Source organism: Ixodes scapularis, unplaced genomic scaffold (genome assembly GCF_016920785.2).
Source record: "Ixodes scapularis isolate PalLabHiFi unplaced genomic scaffold, ASM1692078v2 ptg000225l_1___fragment_3__unscaffolded, whole genome shotgun sequence".
Taxonomy (NCBI): domain Eukaryota; kingdom Metazoa; phylum Arthropoda; class Arachnida; order Ixodida; family Ixodidae; genus Ixodes; species Ixodes scapularis.
In genome coordinates this window covers 72889-92190 of record NW_024609942.1, presented here as the reverse complement: position 1 = coordinate 92190, position 19302 = coordinate 72889, and the positions used below count along the sequence as shown (strand labels likewise).

At 46.1% G+C, this 19302-nt stretch overlaps 2 protein-coding genes across 2 annotated transcripts; one reads left to right on the top strand and one right to left on the bottom strand.

Annotated features, from left to right (window-relative positions):
• The first annotated feature begins 1125 nt into the window (after positions 1–1125).
• Positions 1126–1968, top strand: LOC120844904. The gene has a single exon (XM_040216905.1). It carries the CDS (start codon positions 1126–1128, stop codon positions 1966–1968), a length of 843 nt encoding a protein of 280 aa, XP_040072839.1.
• Positions 1969–2769: 801 nt separating this feature from the next.
• LOC120844905 (putative nuclease HARBI1) lies at positions 2770–10335 on the bottom strand. Its single transcript, XM_040216906.1, has 5 exons — positions 10115–10335; positions 9160–9579; positions 6611–6846; positions 3070–3207; positions 2770–2921 (listed from the first exon to the last, which is right to left on the bottom strand). The coding sequence occupies exons 1-5, from the start codon at positions 10333–10335 to the stop codon at positions 2770–2772; spliced, it is 1167 nt and encodes a 388-aa protein (XP_040072840.1).
• Between the last annotated feature and the right edge of the window lie 8967 nt (positions 10336–19302).

Genomic DNA, 19302 nt, shown 5'->3' with positions numbered 1-19302 from the left:
GGGGGCATCGACACCAATTAGCGAGCTGTCATGTTACTGCTGTTTCTACGGTTACACTTGAATTCATGATGTGCCATTTGATGCAGTCAAGTCTAGAGCCTTCAGGTTTACACAAATAGCGGTTCTACTAGCAAAGCTAACATTGTATTTATAATCATATCTTGGGTATGCAGTACTAAATACTAAGCCCAATGGAGGAAACATTCCGGCATGTTCCATCCAGAGCAAGAAGAATCCATGCACATCCAAGAACACTAAAACTTAGAGCCATGTTACTCGAGTTAAAATTCAAGGTCGGCATTCCAGTGAAAGGCCACTGCACTTATGGATAGCAGACTTAGTCTGCTACACTGTTGAAATGCTAGAGGGTACATTTTCCAAGAGTTATGCAATGCTAACGATACAAAGGTGATTGTGTTTCCACCACACCATCATTACAAAATACACAGGCTAGAAGTTTTGCGAAGTGAAGCCGAAACATGACAAGCAGCAACACAAATTTCTTTTGTATCGAAAACTACATCTGGGTAGATACGAAAGTCACAAACACAACACTTCGAACTACTTTTCTTTGGGTTCATTGTATTGAGATGCCAAGTTAAATCAATGTAAAGACAAAGCTGAGAGTCTGCCACGAATATGTATAAGATTGGCCTATCTCACTCATTTAACAGTTAATGTTTACTGGTGTGGAAAATCGAGAAGGATGAAGTGAAAATGACAGCGATACTTGGAAGACGACGAGGAGGCAGGAGGTTTTTTTGTTGTATACCTTGAACTATAACAACGGCCGATTAAACGGTACAACATTTACTGCTCGGACTATTTAATTCTTAACTGAGAAGGATCCTCGACATTTTGGAGCCGAAACCCGGGAAACTGCTTCACAACATCACCACCGAGCCGAGACGAAGCTGCAAATGTACCAGGTACTGGTGACTTTCGTTGCTAACCCTAACAGTGGAACTCTGAGACTTTAACGACGGAGGCAAATCATCGGGATTGTAACGCGAAGATCTTTCAAGAGGGATTCCTGCCAACCAAGCGAAAGCCAATCGACTCTAACGAATCGCAATGGACAGACTGAAGGCGAAGCGTACCACTTGACGAGCCCAAAATACCAGGATGATAAACGACGCTACCACACTGCTGAACAGCCCTGATATAGACCTGAGCAGGCTCATCGGATTCAAAGAACGCCTGACTACGAGCAACGCGGAGCTTGATAGAATTAACGAGGAGTTAGAGCCGCTGCTATCAGCAGAGTTGGAGGACGAGTACGCTGCTGCTGCCGAATGTCAAGGCCATGCCGTCATGTTTATTGCGCAGCTTGGCTTCAAGATTGCGGAATTGGAGAACAGTAGACGCCCCATGGTTCAGGCGACAGCAACGACTACGCCCAATGCGCATGACACAGTCTTCAGGATGAGTGGATCCAGACTACCAAAACTGGACATCACTACTTTCAGAGGGGACGTCACCCAGTGGCAGACGTTTTGGGAACAGTATGAAGGAACAATTCACTCAAATCGCACGTTGTCAACGATGGATAAATTTCATTATTTGCGCCGCTACTTGACTGGAGACGCAGCAGCTGCAATAGCAGGGCTACCCACAACGGAAGCGTGCTATGCTGATGCCATTCAACTACTAAAGCAACGTTTTGGTGATCAAAAGAGGATAGAGCAAGTACACCTGGCGGCCCTTCGAAATCTTCCCCGTGTTCGATCTTCTACAGACACCATGGGTCTGAGGAACTTGTACGACACTATGCAGCTGAACATTCGAGCTCTCAACTCACTAAACGTGCCGACCGGAAGTTTCGCGGCCATGCTTTGCGATATCCTCATCACATCGATGCCTCATGACATTGTGGTGCAATACTACAGACAAGTTTCATACAAGGCTCCAAACAATGCAGCAGCAGAGGAGGCAGGAGGTTTTTTTGTTGTATACCTTGAACTATAAGAACGGCCGATTAAACGGTACGACATTTACTGCTCGGACTATTTAATTCTTAACTGAGAAAGATCCTTGACAACTGGTGGCCATAGCTGAGCTCGTTGATGCTGAGCAAATGCCGACGGCAAGCTTCCACAACAATTGCAACACGCACATTGCCCACACGAAGAATGTCTTTTTTGGTATATCAATAAGAAGTCATCCTGAGCCGTAAGCTTGAATATGGTGTCCAATGAGCACTGACAAGCATACCCCCTAAATTTGCATAACCACAAGCACATCTGATACTTAGCATAGTAGTCTTTTCACCATTGGAAAGAAACACAGGGACAAGCAACCAGAAAATTGGGTGGCTTGGACCTGTTATGACTTGTTTTGTATGGTTCCTAACGCCATCTATGCTGTCGCATACATTCCCAATAAAAGGCCAGCCCCATTAGAGCTAGCCACGCGGCCATGCAGCAATGCCACGCTCTTACCTTCGCAACCAACGTGTCTTTGTGACATTCCTACTAGAACACAACATATCAGCATCAACACTGCACACTGGCTCCACTTGAAGCCAGCTGCATTCACAACTGATAGCCACGACAGCTAATATTGGGCTTGACCTGCACAACGTATTTTGGCTCTGCTCGAGCCTAGCTACTTTTACAATAGCCACAACGGCCAAGACCTGAGGGATCAAGCTTGATCCACAAGCACACAAAAAGATTTCCTGAAACAAAAATAAATAAATAAATAAGAGTGCTTGCAAAATATGTACAGGGGTGACATGACACACAACCTTGCGGATTGTCCTCAGGGTCAACACAGCCCCAGCCAATGTGCGGCTAGCAACTGATGAGGCTGGGCCAGAAGTTGGGCTTTCAGCCACAAGGTCGATGTGGACTCCGGGGTCATTTTCCTCGAGGTGCCGGAGTTTGAGGGAACGAGACTACCAGCCTTCGGACTGGTTGCTGGAAGAGGACAAGACGTCCCTGGAGTCTGGTGCAGCAGCTGCTCTGCCACGCCGGGAAGGGCCTCTGCTACGCCGGGAAGGGCTTCTGCCACGCCGGGAAAGGCCTCTGCCACGCCGGGAAAGGCCTCTGCCAATGGCGGAGGGACCACATGAGCCTGAGGCAGCAGCTGCTGCTGCTGAAGGGCGACCAGTACCACCGGGCCGACGACGACCGGGACCCCCTCGTCCACGACCAGCCTGAAGCCCCAGCACACCGCCCGCAGGTTCGGCAGCCGGCACACGGGCTGCAGACAGGCAGTATTATAAAGACCTGCTCGTGCAAGCCAGAAAACATGCCACTCAAGCAGCAATGCGTCCTTGTTTGGCTAAATACAGCCCTTGAAGAGCTCAGAACGGCACAGGCAGAGCGCAAAGCATCAAAAGAGACGCAGAATGCGACCCTATATGTTTAGAGAATGGTGCAAGACTGTTTTTGCCCTGCTTGGACTAGCTGCTTAAGAAGAAGGCCCTAAAGGAGGGGATTGTAGATATAATAAGCATATGTTTTCTGGTTAGTGCTCGTCGATGTCTCCACCTTTAGTATCTAGCATGCACAAATCTTCCACTGCATTATCTCGTTTGGCAGCATGCAGAACTAAAGAAATGATGGCTTCATAAAAGGTATGCAGCAACTTTTACACACTCAGCCAAGTAGAAGCGAACATCATTACTGTATAAACACGTGCAAGGGCCCCACTTCAAGAAAAATGTTTGCCTTCCACACCACCGCATTTGTACAGGCTTGTGCAATGTCACCGCATGCAGTAAGCGTCAATGCTTTTCTTCTCTTTGGACTCGTTACAATCCTTTCCCTTCTTGCTGCCTTTTGTCAAAGTTCCTTGAGGTAATTTGAGCCAAAATCCCAGCACATTTGTCTTCTTTTTGCATTTCAAGAAGACGACAAATGCATCCACCATTTGCTGATGTCAAAGCTGAGTGGGAGTGAGAATGAAAGAAAGTACAAAATGCAGCTGCAAAATGGCAGTGCAACGTCGTAAACGCTCATACACGCAGTTGCGTTTTAGTGTGTTTGACTGCATTACATCGAAAAGTAGCCCTGAGTCGGCGGATTGTCTGTAGTTCACATAAAACGAAGCACCTAATTTGCTTATCACGCGGCATACAAAGTATATATTTCCTTGTTACCTGCAGTCGCAACGCAGTCTAACGCAACAGACTGATCTGACTGAGAATTCGGCACATGCGTGGTGCCACCATAACTTTAGTTCAGAGGAGGCAGACGGCGGTGCCAGGACAATGCACGAGAGGACTCGTACCATCTCGTGCTTACACAAGCAGAAAGACTGAAGTTCTCTTGATGCATTGCAGCAGTGGTGGTGCAGTCAAACTGGCTGGTGAGATCGGTCTATTGCCTGTATGGGCCTTTACGCAAGACTGCCACTCAGGAATGTGTTTCCACAGAACAAGAGATACTGCAAGAAAGGCACGTTTCAAAACCAAGATTGCGATTCAGTGTAACGAATCCCTTCGATTTTTATTTTTTTGTTTTGTTTTGTTGTTGCTACATTTCTTTAGCGGGAGTGGTCTGTCAAAGCAGGCCGTGAATCCCTAAAAGAAGCGACCGGGGACTGGCTCGCTTACAAGGAGGTTATAAGGGGCAGGAGGTGGCGCCCGTATTCTCCATACATGGAGCGAAGTGTAACGGAAGTAGGTGTGACCATGAACTCTTCTCACCCAATGGGGCGCTCGTCAAATTGATTTTTGGGGCAAACAAGCCTCGTCGCCATGGCATTTCCGTGGCAACGCTGTTGTTTGCCCCAATATTTCAAGACAGCGATGGCAGCGTCCACTGAATCGGTGTCGAACAGGCGAGATTTGGTGCCCAACAGTTGCCTGACCAGTAGGAAGTGGGTGTGTAGCGCACGCTCTCGACACCGCGAGACCGTGCCTGGAGCGTCGTCTAGAACGAGCCGTCGTAGCGCGGCTTTGGCAAGAGATCGCGTGTCAGTCGTCGTACACAAAAACGTTGAGAATTCCATCGCGGGTTGAGAAAGCCAAACAAACCCTGCTTCCTGAAGATGTTGGTTTCACTCCGCCGTGATGAGAATGCGCGTTCGCAACGAAACATCTTTTGGTGCGCCGATCGAATCGAAAGCCAGCCGCGACAGCGAGCAGACGAAGCAGACCGCAGGCATGGAGCAGACATAGCCCAAGCCTAACGACCGAGCGGAGAGCAGACGATGGGAGCCTGGTTGAATTTAGTTTGGATGAGAGCGCGTCGGTGCGCGAGGCAGTCTGGGCTTGGGTTCTTTTTCCGGCGTCACTGGGTACGACGTCATGCCAGGTCCTGCCCTATTTAAACGTCCTTGCTCTCTTATCTCAACTCCGCCTTGTGTACTGTGTACTGTACGCATCCTACCGAGAACCGATTGCTTTTTGTGTGTGTGTTCTGTTGTGCCACGCCGAATGTATCTAAGAGAAACTTCCTGCGGTCTGGCTTGTTTATGTTAAGGCCGCCTTGTGTATGTGTACCACCCAGAATCAAAGGTTTGTTTTGTTTGTGTTTGACTTGTGTTCGGTTCAACCATGTGGGGAAGCCAAAGGGAAACGGTAGGGGCACAGCTCGTTAGCGGAAAGGCAACTTTTTGTATGCGCTGAACGGAGAATGTTGGCTGACCGCGTACACCACCGCCCAATGACGCTGTTCCAGCTGGATGAAGTGTGAAAGTAGCGTTGTGTTTGTTGTTTTTCTGAAAACCACAAAATTGAGTTTTGATTGGAGCGAAGAAGCTTGTTTCTGATTCGTCAAAGCAAGTGTCTCCAGAATGCTGCTAGCTCTTGTATATAGAAGTGGACTGGCAGGAAAAAAGGCCAGAATCCAGAGAGCAGTCGGAGACTCTGCTCTCCTGTCCTGCGGTCGTGAAGACGGCAATGAGTTGAGCCTGCCGCTGGAAAGTCATTGTTCCCCATCGAGTTTTGTTGGTCCCTGTGTTGCGGCGTAGGTGGGTGAGGAAGTGCACCAGATGAAATCGTCCGACTGACTGGACCAAAACCATGAAAAAGGCATTCATGCCCCCTAGATCAGCGTCGATGGCAGATAAGACTCATTTTTACTTGTACTGCGCCCGTTCGCTTTGAGGCTGTGGCTATGTATTCAGCTACTGTTGGGTTTTCTGTTTGTCTGCTCACAACCGTGTGCTGCGCATCGCCTAGTTTTTTTGCGTGAGCTGTTTTTGTCATCTTGGTGAAGGCAGTAAATATCTTTTGATTTTCACCCTCTACCCTGTCATCGCTTTCCTGCTCACGTTTACACCATGAGTGGCCCGTTTTGTATGTCGACCAGTTGAATCATCTTTTTTTTTTCTTTTCTTCCTATGTGAGCTGTGGACTGTGTCTTTTTTACGTTATTTCTATTAATCAACAAAGGGGCCCACAGACATTGTGACAAGCTTGCACATGTATGGCAGTCCAGGTCTGTTAAAATGCTTTTGTTCTTTCCCGGTTCGAAATGGAGGTGTATTAGACCATTAATTTTGATTGCAAGTACATTAAGTGTTGGATGCACAAATATATATATTTTTTAAATCCCATGTGGCCAATACCTTGAAAAGATATCTTGTAACAAAAAGTGCTGCTCTTACACGAGTTTATAAGGGATAAACTTGTGTTTGTAGGCTTAAATCTCACCACGAAAGTGTTGGTGCACAATTGCATGTCGGCGCGCAACCCCATCGTCTGCTTCGGGTGGCGATGGAGGCACGGGAACCTCTGGTGGAAGGTCACAGTCACCTTCCCTGCACGTGTAGTGCTGTGCAATGTTGTGCATCACACAGCACGCCACAGCGATGGTGCAGCAGCGTTCTGGCAGCATCCTCAGCTCGGCGTGCAGGCAGTGGAAGCGGCGCTTCAGCTGCCCGATCGTCCTGCGATCGAAAAACTTCATTGGGCCCCTGGCACATTTTATATAACCTAAGGCAGGCTTAACTGCCACCCTTCTCCGGTACCACACTGCAAGAAACACAGTTAAGTGATGCCACTCGTTATCGGCAGGAAGGGGGAGGCACGGAGAGATTGTGTTCTGAACTAGCCTTGAAAGAGAACTGGTTCATTTTGACAGAGAGGGCACTCCATCCAAGAGGACTACAGTAAATAGACAAAGAGGGAGGAGAGGCTCATGTTTGCGAATGGTGCGGTGATGCCGCGAAGGTGAACAGACCTCTCAAAAAACTCTTTATGCTGATTTAATGGAGAAGAAGTGGATAGATGGACCCCTTGATTCGGGCACCAGCTATCCGCATTTATGAAACTGCCAGGCACGCCGAACATAATCTGGACACTCCATCAAATCAAGGTGCATCACCTGAATGTGTTTGCTGCATCGTGTTTTCTACGCAGACAGTGGAAAGAGGGTGCCACATAAATAAAAAATCAAGTTAGGCTTGCAACATGTACAGCAACTCACATCTTCTAACAAGACGTGCATCCCTCGTGGCATCAAGCACGCATTATAGGCTGTGGGTAAAAAGAATGTTCTCCACAAACAAGCACTGGGGCTGAGCTGTCATCAGTGTTTGTATCAGGTACCGCACTCATTTTGCATCTCTTTATTGACAAGACTTCCTATACTTAGGATAAACTTTCTGTGCAATGAAGAGAAATCTAAAGGGGCGGAGCTAACGGCTCTGTGTTATCACACCAAGCAGTTCTGTTAAGTTCTGGATTAACAGACCTGCACTTCCTGCAGTTCACTCCTTCGTATGAGAATTGCGGTTGGGGGCACTGAACTGCAACAGCCGAGATATTTTCCTACATTTCACCCGTTTCTAAACACAAGCGAACGCTTTGACTGAAGCACCCGGACCGACTTGCAAGGTAAATTACACAGGTTTCAATCTCGTAGAATTATATATGTCTTGCGACCGACATGAATATGGGGCATCAATTTAAGAAATGCCATGAAGTTCATCCGTGCTGCAGTTTTGAGGTTATCGATACGCTAACTCTTCTGGTGCTGAAAAATCATAGCGCTTACGCAATATACCGAAATAGGAACATTCCCAAGCAAAGGCGCAAAGTCAAATCCCATTCGGATCGCATTCAATTACTGCTGGCCCTAGGGGGATTCGGTGGTGCACCACAGCTCTGAAAATATATAGCGAAAGCGCATGCTGCAGAACCCAGAGATTCTGGGCTCAAAAGTCGTGGCTCAATTCCCACCCCTGCCAATGCACGTGAGAAAGATGCCATGTTTGTTCTGCAGGGAACAAGAAAACCTGCGGCAAATTTAAAACAAGAAACCCCGAAGGAGCTAAAAAGAAATGCTACAAGTCTGGCCCACCCTGACTAATATTATAGTAACATTGTGGAATGAAAGCTAAAAAGAACAATTTTAACTTGGTGGTGAAAGTAGAGTGAAGCTATATGCACTCCGGAGTGCATTTCGGAAGAAATGGCTATACTCACTCCGCAGAGAGCTCATGCCGATCGGGCCACCCTTTTCTAACGGCGCGGTATCACTGGGGAGCGTGTTAAGCCAGCCCCCCGCCTGCATTCACGCCGCTTCGCGGCGACAGTGTACGGTTGCTAATTACAAAACATAGCCAGTACATGCCACTTCGCGACGTCCAGTCTGCAAACTAAGCCCCGCCGTCCCCGATCGCACCTCCGGAAAGGGAGTCCCATACCATTTAGTTCTGCGAAGTTTCGTCGACAACATTCGGTTTTCTTAGTGATCATCGCAAAAAAGAAATGTCGTAAATATCGCCAAATGCCTCGACAAAACAAAATGTTCAAGAAAAAAGAAAAATAAAAGTAGACCTACTGCGGATCGAACCCGCGTCCACTTGCATACAAAGCAGACACCTTAACCACTATGCTATGCTATCGCTAAGAAAACTCGTTGTGACCATTCGTTTTATACGAGTTTAGCGGAGTGCGTATAGCCATTTCCGTCTGAAGTGCACTCCGGAGTGTGTATAGCTTTACTCGTGAAAGTATACCCAGCAAATTATTTTAGGTGAACTATATTTAGCTGTGCAGTGAAACGGCGTGCTTGGGCTCTGTAGCCCCTATCTGCAATGCCACGATGGTCACTTTGAAAATCTCGTTGTGACAGTTGTGTTTTTATACGAGAACCAAACCGTTTACGTCGTTCGTTTACCATTCTCTGGTCGAGGTGCACGACGTCGTGCGTATAGCCTTAGTCTTCTCTGAGAGCAGCTAGCTCTAAAGCCTACCTTTCGACCACGGACCGAGTCGTTGCGTGCGTCTGGTTGTACGCACACTCGGCCGGCGTGGTCGGCGATCGAAAAGGCGCCATCAACCAAGGCCTGCACGGGTAGCCGCTGTCGCCGATGAGGAGGCCGCCGTACGCGCCCGTTGCGAAGTTCTCCCCGACACTGCTCTGCGACAGCACGTACGAGTCGTGGACGCTTCCGGGCCACTTGGCAACCACGTTGAGAATCCTTGAGCGCGCGTCGACCACCAGCTCCACGTTGATGGAATGGTAGAAGTGTCGGTTCACGAACACTTCCTCGTGCAGCGGTGGCCCTTGGATCCGAACGTGGGTGCCGTCGATGGCTCCTACGACGCCCGGAAAGCCGTCCACGGCGTAGAACTGCCGCTGCAGTTCGGGGACTTCCGCTGCTGTTGGCCACCTGAAGTAGAAAATGTGATTTACACTGTCAGTTGAAAAATAAATTATAACGTTGGTTGAATCTAGCACATGTTCGATTATGACGTAGTCGGAAATTCGCATAAAGCTTGTCACGATCGAGTGTGAATCAGTACGTATTATTCGCTACTGTTTTGAAACGCACCCTCCTTTCCGAAACGTTCTTCAGTATCCACCAGCTACTCCCGCTAACATGTTGTGAAACACGTTGTTTTTTCGTAATGAGAAACACTCCATAATACAAAGATAGTGCCGAGGGTGCCGAGGACCACACCCACCATTACGGACCGTAGCAATAACCAGACATCGCTTTGAGCACGCATATCGAGGGCTAAATAATGGCGCTGCATGTTAGTGAAAAAAAAAAGGTTTTCTTTAACGAAAACAAGTTGAAGAAGTCTTTTCTCTCACGAAACAAGTTGAATAAGTCTCTGTTCCCCGAAATCCAAAATTACGTTGCAGCTGACTGGCCCACCGGCAAAAAGAAACGCTAGTGTTAGGACTTCTTTTTTTCTCACCGTATGAAGTGCGGCGCTTGCTTTGCCAGAGCCAGGGCCACTCGTCGCACGCACCGTGACGCTGTAGATTCATGCAGATGCAGAAAGTCCCCCGCCGTGATCAAGAAGGTGCCGGTAGCGAAGAATTTCAGCGCTAGGAGCACTTGAATCAGGACGGGGGTTGCATGGCTGCGTCTCGTTGGTCGTATGAGGTCGCTGGCCAAGACGTCGGCGATGTACATGATCCCATCGCGGCCAAACCGAAAACGACGCTGGAGGCCCTCTTCGTCGAAAACGTCGAAGGGGTGAAAGCGGTCGCGGAATACGCGGTCCCGCGACAGCATCCACGCGGCAAAGATGGCTTGGACCCGACTTGTCGTAGCCACGTCCGACATTTTGTTCACTCTGAGACCGCCAGTGAGCCTTCTCCGTGGCTGTCTCACGATCTGAGACTAGAGTTGAGTCAGAGACTCGGTTTTGGTCTCAAGTCCAGACTAAGTTTCGTTTCGAGCAAGTGGCTAACCTCTGAGACTGTCTCAGTTTGGGTCTCCGTTTGGGTCTCAGTTTGGGTCTTAAATCGGCCGCCAGCTAATTTGCTACGGGGCTGTCCCCCGGCTTGAGACACAACTTGAGTCAGAGACTCGGTTTCAGTCTCAAGTCCAGACTAAGTTTCGTTTCGAGCAAGTGGCTCACGTTCGGTCTCGGCTGAGACTGTCTCAAGTTGTGTCTCAACTCTTTCGAGCAAGCGGCCCCTGGTGTTGTAGCGTACCTGGATGATATCATCATCTCGGGAAAAACGAAACAAGAGCACAACGAGCGTGTGGAGGCTGTGTTGCGACGGTTGCAAGACGCCAGACCGAGGGTCAACAAGGACAAGTGCCAGTTTGGCAAGACAAGCGTAGAGTACCTTGGACACAAAATCGATGCTTCGGGGATTCACCCAAGTGCCAGCAAGGTTGCAGCAATCCACATCGCTCCAGCTCCAACTAACAAAAAATAACTGCAGGCCCCAAGCAGCACGTTGGGAATGGGCCATCGCTGGCAAGTGTACTATGGGAAACCAGGTTTTCGATGGCCCAAGCTTGGCCAAAGTGCTCGGCAATAGCAGTGTTTGCGTCCTCGTCTGGTGACTTGCCATTCAAGTTTATGACAGTCGCTGGCCATTCACTTTAGGCCAGTGGCTGGCCAATCACGTTTGGCCAGTGACTGGCCATTCACCTTTGGCCAGTCACTTGCCATTCCGTTTTGGCCAGTCACTAGCCATTCACCTCTGGCCAGTCACTTTTGACCAGCCACTGGCCATTCGATTTTGGCTAGGCACTGGCCAGTCACTTTTGGCTAGCCAGTGGCCATTCCCGTTTGGCCAGCTACTGGCCATTCCCATTTGGCCAGCTACTGGCCATTGACTTTCGGCCAGTCTTTGGCAGAAAGTGGCTGTAGTTATACACTTCATATATAATTTATTACAGACTAACAGAAAATTTTGGTGTTCCTCAGACGATTGTCAACAATTTCCGGCGCTCAAGTTTGAGAACTCAACCCCAAAAACTTTTACATATTAATGACAAGCGAAGCTGCTGCAAGGTTGCTCAACATTTAATGGGCGTTTTGAGTGCTACGTCTTACAACACTGGTTGCGACCACCATTTCAGTCCTCCGTGGTCCCACCGTTAAGATCCCTCGGCAATGCAGCAGTAAAAAAAGAAAAAAGGTGAAGGGGCAGTGAAACGATATTCAGTTATAATATTTTTCACTTTACACAAGCTTACTGGCACTAATGGGAAGTCGAAGCCTTCAGTACACAGTAAAAGTTTTTACGCACTTAAGGGTGTAAATCATTTTGTACCAGGGCTAACACCCCTCATAATGTTCAGGCAAGCACCCTTCATAATGGGTGCTTAATAACACCCTTGGGAAAGGGTGCTTGGTATGGATGGGCGCCCGCTGGGGTGGCCCAGTGGATGCTGGGCCACCCCAGCCAATCCGGCGCCGGGAGAGTATCACGCGAAGTTTGGTTATGTGGAGTTCAAGGTCATATGACGCACTTTCGACGCTGGATTAATTGGCAGTGTCCGCCACGCTCGGACGAAGGGTGAAATGAGGTATAGGCCCCAGCGAAAGAAAATATTATAGGAATCTGTCCAATACACATATCAGAATCTGCAAATTGTACAAAGATCATATATGGTATTGCATATTCTTATATTATTATTATGATATGATTTACAGCTATGTTTACTGAACACATGTTTACTGAACACATTTACACTTTTTTCACTTAGGGCGATAGCCACACCACCACATACGAGGCACGTGATAAAAAAGTAGTGAGTCACAGTGAACGCAACTTATGAAGTAATACAAAACAGTTCCTTGTAAGCCAGATCATAACCCCGGGGGCAATTGGGAAGTGCTACGGCGGCCCCCTTTTTCAAACTCTAAGCGAGCGATCAGTGGCCCCAAGCATCGTACTGCGCGGCTGAACCATTCTAAGCATCATGGGTTGCCACAAACGAGGCAAGGGGAGCTTTCCTGTTGGGAGATCAAGTGACACGTTTTGTTTGTTTCAGAGGATTGCAGGCAACACGCTTCACTTATCACTTGTCTCTTTATGCGCATCTCATTACTAATTGGAAACAGAGTAGAGGGGGGTGGTCTAGCCCTTGACTGAACCACAGCAGTAATTCAGTAAGGGAAGCTCATTACGACATCAATTAGAATGTGTTGAATTGAACATTTATTGAACCCTAAGAGACAAATGAAAAATACAATGTATGCCATTCCATGACATAAAGAATGCTATCTGCAAACATGTTATGAAAAATATCACATAATGAACTTGCATTCTACGGCAAAAAAGCAAAAATTTCGGTAGAAGACGCTATCCTCTTGCTCATGTACAAAGAAAATTATAAAGTTCTGGAAGACGACTATGGATGAGGAACTCGTACAGCTAAATTCTAAGCATGCCTCGCCTTCAAGAGGTCAGCATAAGTTATCACAGAAAGTGCTCAGCAATTAAAGGAAAAAAATAAAACATGAATCCATAAAACATTCTATCATTCGTTCTGAAAGCAAACTAAAAATGGACCTGATAATACTGGCGAGAAAAGTGCATTATAAAATTTTAAAACGGCTCGAAAATATCTCTCCGGCTCTTCGACCCCATAGCTGTCTGCAAACTTTGTTCAAAATTTTGATTACGACTGTCCTTGGAGTTGTGTCGCTCAAGCCAAGGAAAAGCCACCCCAGAGCAACCAACGTGTTGGAGGCCTTGCATTCGTACTGGATGCTGAGCAGCCAATATGCTGCCAACAACATGCACAACCCCTCTTCTGCATTAAAAACGGGGAACAAGCGCTCACGATCCACAACAAGGTGAATAAAGACTGCATCGTCCAGCTCCTGCTTCGTGTAGAGGACACATGGTGTCGATGGAATGTTCTCGCCCTGCGTTAGGTAAAAGGATGAAGCACAATATATTTTAATGGAGAAAGCCAAAACATGTTTGCTCTCGTCAACTGCTATTATTCGCTGCCATTAAGGCCATGAGCATCAGCCTCCACACAGATATACAGCGCTTGTGTTTAAACAAGTAACCGGCGTATGCAGCAATGTAAAACGAATGAGGAATTACAATCGGGGCAACATCACGACATGAAAGTATTGCTATATAATCTTAGCGACATTTGTAGTATCTCTATTTCTGTATCAAGATGTATTTGCAAAATCTATTTGTGTTTCATTAGCGAAATACTTTTGCGATGTATTATGATACGCTGCTAGGCTTATGTATCTTGTTACATTTATTGTTGGAAATAAACTGACGGGTTTAAAGCTAAAAACAAAATAGAAGCCACGCCAAAAAGCCGACGCATCACTGGTTCGTTTTCGCAATGAGAGTGTTCTTTTGCTTTGCTCTCACATTCCACTTTTACAGCGGCCGGTTTTCTTTCTGCAGACTGCAACCTTCCTGTGTAAATTTGAGGTTACTGTTTGGGTAAGAGGATGCACAGCTGAGAAACAATATGCCCAAAAGAGTCAGAAGACAAAAAGCAAGGACGTTTGGGTAGACACACTTTGCCAGGCGGTGTCATCGGTCGCAAGCGTTCTTTGGGTGTGATAATGGGTTCTGGACGGTATCAGCGACCATACCCAAGGGAAGGCAAGTTTAAAAAAAAAGGGGACAAACACAGACAGAAGGTGGGAAGCTCAGGTGCTACAATCTATGTTTGCCACGGACACACCCTTCTCACCACGCCACTCTGCATTATGAACCGTATAGGGCCGCCGACTGACCATAACGGTACATGCTAATATTAGTCCCCTGGCCAATGTTAATTTTTTGCCTCCTCTTCTACACTGAAAAACCCAAAGATGAAGGTTACAGAAAACAGAAAACATAATGTCTTTCATGTAGCTGTAGAAATTAACTTTCACGAGCTATATTTTATGTCTAGCCGCTGGCCACATCAGCTCCCCCGTCGAGCACCAACCGGAACAGCGGAAATTTAGCACGCAGCACGTCGAGCCTGGCGAGGTTGACGGTTGTGGTCATCAACGGTGGAGGGTAGGGGGGGGGGGGGGGGGGGTGTCACTTAAAAAGGTGCTTGTGATAATATATTTCTACAGCTATCTATGAGACATTGTTGAGTTTGAACCTCGCTGCACCCCTAGAATTCGTGACAGACAAAAAGTGTTCTGACAAAATATAAAACGAGCTGTCTAGGTCAAGAGAAGAGCAATCTCGGAGGCCATAAAGGTAACCTGCGGCTGCTGGATGACTTGCTGTAAACGGACCCAGAATTCGCGAGCATAGAGAGAGGTGCAGAAGCTATGTGATATTCAACTGAAAAGTTAATATGCTCAAATAATTATTCAGTTTAAGCCCAAAATCTATGATTCGCACATGCCTATTATTTTAAGTATGAAGCCAAAGGCGAACCAAGTAGTAGTCTGTTGATTTATTGCCGAATGGAATACAGTTTCACTATCAAACTGGATGATTTGCTTATGTTTTAAAGGTTGCGACAAAAATTCAATACTTAATTGAGTGAAAAGCAAACCATTGTAACAATTATGTGCCTGATTATATTCTACAAGTCGTTTTACATGCATACACAGTACTCTATTTGAAAGCTAATAGAATTTTTAAAAAAGGCCGTGAGAATTACGTTGATGTTTTTTTCACTGCGTGTTTGTGGGACTCGGCGGACATTAGTAAAGGGAATAATCGTCACAGTATGTTGACTATTTGACCATAATCTGTTAGCTTGTAATTAAAGGCTTTATGAACCATGTTGCAACTGCAGTGTTAAAAGCCAGTCACTATGAAAGGCTATATACCGATTTAAGCCAATCACGAAAAGCGAAGTGGTTAAGAGGTATTCATTGTCAAACTTCTGCATTTTCAATGTCGGGTGCGAAAACCGCGCTCAACTTGAGCTCAAGAATTCGTGCCATTAATGGTGGGTAGAAGAGTGACATAGTCGTACCGGGTACGAAGTCACTATCTCGACAGTGTGTCCTTAGTGGAAGCATCGGCGTCATACTTTCAGGATAGTGAAGGTGCATCCGAAGCAACCACGTCCGCACGACATCCTGAGGCCTTCTGAGCGCAAGATTTTGTTATTGGGCGACAAAAAGGCAGATGTTTAGGATTGAATATCTCAAAATTGTTGCCATTCGCAAATTGTTTCAATTGGGATGGTCCTTAATATTCACTGCCTTTGAGACTATAGTTACAAAATATCCCATAAAATCAGTATTAAAAATATTATTAAAGTTTTGGTTAAATAGTTTTGAATGACATACTGCGAAGGGTTTTCCCCTTATGTAATATCCTCAGCGCCCCACAAACATACGGTGAAGTAAATCCAAATAACACGCACGCCGTTTTTTTTTTTGTTTTTTTTTTAGTTGAAGTAGAAAGTTTTGTATATAAGTATATAAAAATATATATAAATTCCGGGTGCACCATCCAACTATAAAGGTCCACTTTTTCGTTAAGAAGCACTGGATCAAAGTGGACAAGGCCAGTTTTACATAAACCCTCAGCACAGCTTGTGCCATAGACCGCTAGAAATGATTGCTCACCACATAGAATACTCTGCGTTGCTTGAAGAGAGCGGCTTGCAGTGTTTGACGGTGGGTCTACCCGCTTGACATATACCAGAAAGTAACAGAGGCAAGGCCAGTATCACATAAACCCCCCAGCACGGCATGTACCAAGGACCGCCAGAAATGACTGCTCACCTCATAGAACACTCTGTGCGGCATGAAGAGAGCGGCTTGCGGTCTTTGACGATGAGTCTACCCGCTTCGTGCAGCTGGGACCTGCAATAAATTTAATACAGCTTGCCATATACCACAAACTAACAAAGAAAAACCAGTAATGAATAAGCCAGAGCATGACATGTCCCGAAGACCGCTAGAAAGTCTCCCTCGACTCATAGAACACTTTATGCGACAAAACCCCGCATTAAGGACTGATTGAACTGAATATAAATGTTGCAGAAAAATAAGGATCTGTATTCAGCTGTGTCAAAACACGTGATCTTATGTATTATATGTGTGGCCTTATAGAACACTACTGAAAAAATTTTGACTAACGAGAGTGACCACAAGTGTATACTGAAGAATCTATAACAATGATGAAACCCAGAAAGTAGCTGAATGCCTTCCCTGTGTTTCACCATCGAGTGGCAGAAGTTTCTTGGCCTATATTTTTCATTAGAAACAGGTGTGATGTCCATCTGTGTTTCGAAATCTAAACAGTGAGAGAGTGCAGGCGAGCTGGTAATTAATTGACATCTTGTAAACCCTGAGATGGGGAACGATAAAAAAAATATTGAGATTTTGTTGTATTCGTCCGTTTTTTTATCGTTCCCCATCTCATGGCACAACATCTAGATGTTGAAATCTAGATGTTGTGCATGATATTTTTTATTTCCTGTTGAAAGCTCAAGGACCTTCCCTGTTGTTTGTTTAATCAGATTTACCCAGATGTTAGTAGGTTGCTTCTTTGCGTTTACTCTTTTTGGGTATGTTAGGAGTTGTGAACAGTATTACGCTAAAAGGTCCAGGAAGGAATTCCCTTCGTAAAGTGGTGGTAAGCAGGCGAAATATCGTAAAGAGTGACTTCATGTCTTCCCCTATGTTTCCTCTTTTGGGTCAGCTATTCATTTTTTCTCCATTAAAATTCAACTGTGATGGACACTTCTCTGCGTTTGTATTATCTTCATGAGAACCCGTCTTGAAAAGTTATTCGCGTTTAGCCTGTATATCTAGCTTGTACACTCGTTTTTATTTTTGTTCATTAATGAATGACTAGGATTTAACTATAAGCACAGTGTTAATGCATACTAATAAATAGCAGCATACTTTTATTGAAGATAGTCAATAAAAGTATGCTGCTATTGGCTGCCAACTAGTTCAAGCATCGGGACTATAGTGCTGATGTTTGAACCAGTTGGTAGCCAATCATTAAAAATAAATCATAAAGAATATGGAAACAGAGGATACCAACACAACACAGCATTGTGTTGATCTCCTCCTTCTTGTCCATGCCCTTTGCACTCCATGTTTTTAGTAATACATTTTTCAATAATTTTCTGCTTGACATCATCTGTATAGGGGTTCACTGGAACGACCCACCTGCCATTGCATTCACTTTAGGGCAGCTCCCCTTTCCTCATGGTGCCATCGTTGAGGAAGTGCAAGGCGGGTGTCACTCTCACTCTTGTGGTTCAGTTTCCCAGGTTCCCATAGGTTTCAAGCTGCTAGCCAAATTGAGTCAGGCCTTCCAGCCCTGCAGGGAAAGTCAATTCCACTCTTTTAGGCCTAAGCACCCACATTTTGTGTATACCTGAAAGAAGCTCTAACAGAGAAGAAACAAAATGATTGGCGCTTTTCAAATGCATCCTTTTCTTTCGCTGAGAACATACATACAAGTCACATGCTATTGTACATTCATTCAGTGGTGCAGCTTAATTTATGAAGAATACTTTTTTATATAACTTCGAGCTCTTAGAGAAAAGAGTCAATGGGTCAGACATAAATGGTTGCTATGAACTGTCCTATACATTCACACATTATCTGATATCATAAAAAGAGTAGAGCAGGATAGGGCTGCACTGCATCATTTACGACTTCTGTAAACAATTAACAGTTGGCATTTATTTATTTCTTAATATCGGCTATTATTGTTTGACAGAAAGAATAACCGGGCGAGTTGGTACGGTGGTAGTCTTCCAACTCCATTCAATAATCAGATTTGACATCAGGCGTTTAAGTTCATTTTTTTCCTACCTTTCTTATGTTTTTGCTATTAATGAAGCTATACGCACTCCGGAGTGCACTTAGGACGGAAATGGCTATACGCACTTCGCTAATCTCGTATAAAACAAATGGTCACAACAAGTTTTCTGAGCGATGGCATAGCATAGGGGTTAAAGTGTCCGCTTTATACGTAAGTGGACGCAGATCAATCCGCGGTGGGTCCACTTTTTTTTTTTAGAGCGCAGCTCTTAGGGGCCCGTTTCCGGCTTGAGCGGCGTCGGCGTCGGCGTCGCCGTCGCCGTCGGCGTAACCGCGCGGTGCAATATGGGTAAATTTCCCCGCTAAATCTAGCGGAAAAATTTCCCCGCTAGATTTAGCGGGAAAAATTCCCCGCTAAATGTAGCGAAAAAATTTCCCCGCTAAATATAGCGGAAAATATTCCCCGCTAAATCTAGCGGAAAAATTTCCCCGCTAAATCTTGCGGAAAAATTTTCCCGCTAAATCTAGCGGAAAAATTTCTCCGCTAAATTTAGCGGAAAAATTTCTCCGCTAAATCTAGCGGGAAAAATGCCCCGCTAAATCTAGCGGAAAAATTAACCCGCTAAATCTAGCAGAAAAATTTCCCCGCTAAATCTAGCGGAAAATATTCCGCGCTAAATCTAGCGGAAAATTTTCCCCGCTAGATTTAGCGGATAAAATTCCCCGCTTAGTCTAGCGGAAAAATTTTCCCGCTAAATCTAGCGGAAAATTTTTTCTGGGGGGTCGCGTGACCCCCCAAGGTCACATGACGGCGGAGCTTGGGTTGTCGGCTGGACGCAACGAAGCGGCGTGTACTGGTTAAGCTTTTTATTAGCAGCCGTTAACGAGCTCCCCAGTGTTAACGAGCTCCCCAGTGATATAGGCGCCATTCGAAAAGGGTGGCCCGAGCA

What these genes read in the sequence shown, in the direction of transcription:
- LOC120844904 (XM_040216905.1), top strand. Translation starts at nt 1,126, where the DNA reads ATGATAAACGACGCTACCACACTGCTGAACAGCCCTGATATAGACCTG.
- LOC120844905 (XM_040216906.1), bottom strand. Translation starts at nt 10,335, where the DNA reads ATGTACATCGCCGACGTCTTGGCCAGCGACCTCATACGACCAACGAGA. An exon ending in CAAGCGCCGCACTTCATACG is followed by an intron (nt 9,580 to 10,114) that starts GTGAGAAAAAAA and finishes TTTCTACTTCAG; the next exon opens with GTGGCCAACAGCAGCGGAAG. An exon ending in ACTCGGTCCGTGGTCGAAAG is followed by an intron (nt 6,847 to 9,159) that starts GTAGGCTTTAGA and finishes TTTCGATCGCAG; the next exon opens with GACGATCGGGCAGCTGAAGC.